The 4,077-nt window shown below is 60.9% G+C and overlaps 1 protein-coding gene across 1 annotated transcript; it reads right to left on the minus strand.

The window, feature by feature from the left end:
* Positions 1–218: 218 nt before the first annotated feature.
* On the minus strand, positions 219–3,826 carry LOC125522490 (leucine-rich repeat receptor-like protein kinase TDR). Its single transcript, XM_048687551.1, has 2 exons — positions 873–3,826; positions 219–788 (listed from the first exon to the last, which is right to left on the minus strand). The coding sequence occupies exons 1-2, from the start codon at positions 3,730–3,732 to the stop codon at positions 427–429; spliced, it is 3,222 nt and encodes a 1,073-aa protein (XP_048543508.1). The 5' UTR covers positions 3,733–3,826; the 3' UTR covers positions 219–426.
* Positions 3,827–4,077: the final 251 nt, after the last annotated feature.

The raw sequence follows: 4,077 nt of genomic DNA on the forward strand, positions 1-4,077 counted from the left end.
ATTCACGTTTTTCATTGCGGTAACATGATTGCTAAATCTTAGGTGACCGAGACTTTGCTATATTCTTGAGATCTTATGTGAAGACCCATATATATTTTCTTTTAGATTTTTTTTCTTATTTTTATATGTTCTGATACTTGATTGAGACTTGGTTAAGTTTCAGTCGAATGAGAATTAGCCACACCCTTACATCAAACCCGTAATTAACATTACTAGCATTGCACATAAACCACATCCTTTATCGAGAGGGCAAATACAATACCACGGTGATACTGACACGAACGCTTGAATACAAACGGTTAAAGCTCACTCAGGGCACTGGTAGTATGGTACACAAAATGCACATGACACGAGCGCTGTTTTGTGAGTTAACTACGCGGTACACCGTACAGCTAGCACGTAATTTGTGCCGGAGCCCATCACCATCTACGGCACTAGCTTCTTCGCCGCCGGTTTCCGGCTGGGCTTGGGCCTGGCCTCCTGCAGCATGGACAGCACGTCCCTCATCGACGGCCTGTCCTGCGGGCACCGGCTCGTGCACAGCAGCGCCACCCGCAGCACCAGCGCCATTTCCTCCCGCGCCGGCTCGCTGTTGCTGCTGACGTGCTCCATCACGTCGCGCAAGCCGCCGCCGCCGCCGGCGACCTTGGATCTCACCCAGTCCACAATGTTGCTGCCCTCCCCGTACTCCGCCTCCACCGACTTCCGCCCGGTAAGAATCTCCAGCAGCACCACGCCGTAGCTGTACACGTCGCTCTTCTCGTCCACGCGCAGTGTGTACGTGTACTCTGAGAAAAACACTGAGAGGTTAATGGCGACGACGACGGCATTGATCAGCATCGGTATCGAACCATGCGCGAGTCTCTGCTCACCTGGTGCGATGTAGCCGCAGGAGCCGGCAACGACGGACATTGGCGCGGCGCCCTGGAGAGCCTTGGCAACGCCGAAGTCGGCCACGCGGGCCTCCATGTCGGCGTCGAGGAGGATGTTGCTGGGCTTGAGGTCGCGGTGCGCCACCGCGGGCAGGCAGTCGTGGTGGAGGTAGCTCACGCCCTGCGCCACGCCCACGGCGATTCTGTACCGCGCGTCCCACTCCGGCCGCGCCTTCGGCGTCTTTCCCGCGGTGGCGCCGTGAAGGAGCTCGTCGAGGCTGCCGTTGGGCATGTACTCGTAGAGCAGCATCGTCGTCTCGCCGTTTGTGCACCACCCGAGCAGCCGAACGATGTTGCGGTGGCGCAGGTGGCCGAGCATCTCCACCTCGGCGAGCACCCTCTCATTGCCGTCGCCGCCGTCTTGTGTGTCCATTTGCATGGCCGCGTGATCTGCGGCTGTCTCCTTTTGCGCCGGGGCTTGCCATAGCTTCTTCACGGCGATGACCTCGCCATTGAGCATCTTCGCCCGGTACACCGTTCCCGACGACCCGGCGCCGACGATGCCGTCGCTCCCCTCGACACACCGTGCCACGTCGTCCGCTGTGAAGCTCAGCCTCTGGAACGCGGTCATCCTCCACGGCCCGACGACTACGTTAGGGCGTGCCCCTCCCGCTCCGCCAGTGCTCGCCGCCACCGAGTCGTCCTCCAGACACTGCAGCCAGCGCGCGGTGAGCGCCAGCACCACCATCCCGGCGAACGCCACTGCCACGGCCGACACCCACATTGCAGCGGTGCGCCACGCTGAACCGCCCTCGCCGTGGTTGGGCGACCCGGAGGGCGTCCCAACCGGTGCTAAATGGTTGAAAGACACGTCGAAGGTCTCCAGCGTAGTACAGTTGGCGACGCCCGGCGGGATGCTGCCGGTGAGGGCGTTCCAGGAGAGGTCCACCTCGGTGACCGACGGCAGCGCCGCGAGCACCGCTGGGATCTCCCCACTCAGGTTGTTGTGCTGCAGCCTCAAGCTCACCAGCCGCTTGCAGCTGCCAATGTCACCGGGGACCGCGCCGCTCAGCTCATTCCAGGCCAGCTCCAGCCTGTACAAGTTTGCGCACCCGGAGGTGCCAAACGGCGGGATTTCGCCGTCCAGAGCGCACTTGCTCGCCGCCAAGACTTGAAGCTTCGCTGCCCGCCACGTATTGCTAGGAAGCGTACCGCCGATCGGGTTGCCGGAGACGTTGAGGTACTCGAGGCTCGGGGAAATGACCAGATCAGCCGGAATGCCGCCGGTGAGCTCGTTGGAGCTCAAGTCCATGTACGTCAGGTTCTGCACTGCGCCGAAGCCGGACGGAATCGTGCCGGAGAGCCGGTTGGACTCGAGCCGAACACGCCACAGCGACGAGCAGTTGGCGAGGCTCGCCGGGATGGCGGAGTCAAATCGGTTGGCGAAGAGTATGAGGCGGAGGAGACGGTGACCGGTGCAGAGTCCCGACGGGATCGGGCCGGAGAGGGAGTTGGTCGACACGTCCAGGCGAACGAGCCGCCCGCTCGTACCGAGCGACTCCGGCAGCCTCCCGACGAGTGAGTTGTTCCACAGTTGCAGCACCTCGAGGTTGGGAAGCTCACCGATCGTCGCCGGGATCGTGCCGGAGAGGAAGTTGCTCATGAGGTTCAGCGTCGTGAGATTCGCGAGCTCTCCGAGACCGGCTGGGATAGCTCCGGCGAGCTGGTTGTCCGACAGGTCAAGAACCTGCAGCGCTTGGAGGCGCGACCACGGCGAAGGTATCGCGCCGGCTAGCCTGTTCTTGAACAGAAACAGAAATTCGAGCCGCGCGAGCCCGCCGAGCTCCGGCGGAAGCGGGCCGGACACGTTTGCCGCGGCGATGTCGAGGTACTGCAGCTGCTTTAGCCCACCAAACTCCGCTGGTATGCTACCATTGTAGCCATTATACCCGATCTCAAGGTGTTTGAGCAGCGTGAGCTCGCCAAGCTCCCTCGGCAGCCGCCCCGAAAGGGCGTTCCCGGCGAGGTGCAGGAAGCGTAGCTGCGGAAGCTGCCCAACCTCGACCGGAATGCTCCCATTGAAGAAACTGCCCCCGAGGTTGAGGTGCTCGAGCCTCTGGAGCTCCCCGATGCCGCGGGGAAGCTGGCCCACGAAGCAGTTGCTGTAGGCGTCGAGGACGGCGAGGGAGCCGAGCCGGGCAATGCCGTCGGGGAAGGTGGAGTTGAAGAAGTTGTGGCTGATGTCAAGCTTCACAAGACGACGGAGCAAGAACACCGCTGGCGGGAGCTCCCCCGTGAAGGCGTTCCAGCTGAGGTTGAGCGAAGCCAGCGTCGGCGCGAGCAGCGCGGCGGCCGTGGGGGAGACGGTGCCGGATAGGTTGCGGCGAGACAGATCGACCCCGACGACGTCGCCGGTGGCCGCGTCACACACGACACCAGGCCATGCGCACCACGGAGGGGAGAGCGACCGGGTGGCGCCTGAGGAGGCCGCCGCGGCGTACGTCCATGGACTGAGCGCGCCGGCCGGGTCGTTCAGGGAGGACTTGAGAGAGAGAAGCGCGAGCAGAGGGAGCGGCGCCGACGACGCGGCGGTGATGGTGAGGAGCGGGAGCAGAAGCAGGAGGCCATGGAAGGGGACCTGTGCGGCCATGATGGTGGAGGTGTCGGCGGTGTGAGGAGGGGAGGCGATGGTAAAATGGAGGAAGGAAAGGTAATGGCGGCGTTGCACTGGTGCATGCACATCATGATGAGAGGCTCGGAAGGAGGAGGAGGTGGTGGTGGAGGACAGGGAGAGTGGAGTGGAGAAGAGAGAGCGCGCGGTGGTGATGATGGCCATGGTCGGGCGGGCCTGGCTTTGCATGCAAGAAAGAGACGACTTTGCCTGCTGCTGGAGCAGCAGCCGCCATAGCTCTAGCTTTTTTCATGTGCCATACACATACCGCGCCAACTTGCGAGTGGTTATGGTGGTCTTATGGTTACTATGCCGCGCCAACTTGCCAGTGGTTATGGTGCTCTTATGGTTACTACACCTCTTGAGGCAGTCTTGCGTTTCAATCTTATCTAAACGCATTAGGATGGCTATTTGGGATCCTGATCTTAGCTTGATTATGCATTCAGTGAGCTATGTACATCAACATTAGCATATTTTAGTAGGAGAAGATTAATTCAAAGATACAAATAGGCTTACTAACATATTCATAATCAA

The sequence above is a fragment of the Triticum urartu genome, chromosome 7, assembly GCF_003073215.2.
Source record: "Triticum urartu cultivar G1812 chromosome 7, Tu2.1, whole genome shotgun sequence".
NCBI lineage: Eukaryota > Viridiplantae > Streptophyta > Magnoliopsida > Poales > Poaceae > Triticum > Triticum urartu.

Bases quoted from the DNA above. Each gene is read 5' to 3' on its own strand.
- LOC125522490 (XM_048687551.1), bottom strand. From the start codon at position 3,732: ATGCAAAGCCAGGCCCGCCCGACCATGGCCATCATCACCACCGCGCGC. The intron at 789-872 runs GTGAGCAGAGAC...TGTTTTTCTCAG, and splicing joins CTGCGGCTACATCGCACCAG to AGTACACGTACACACTGCGC.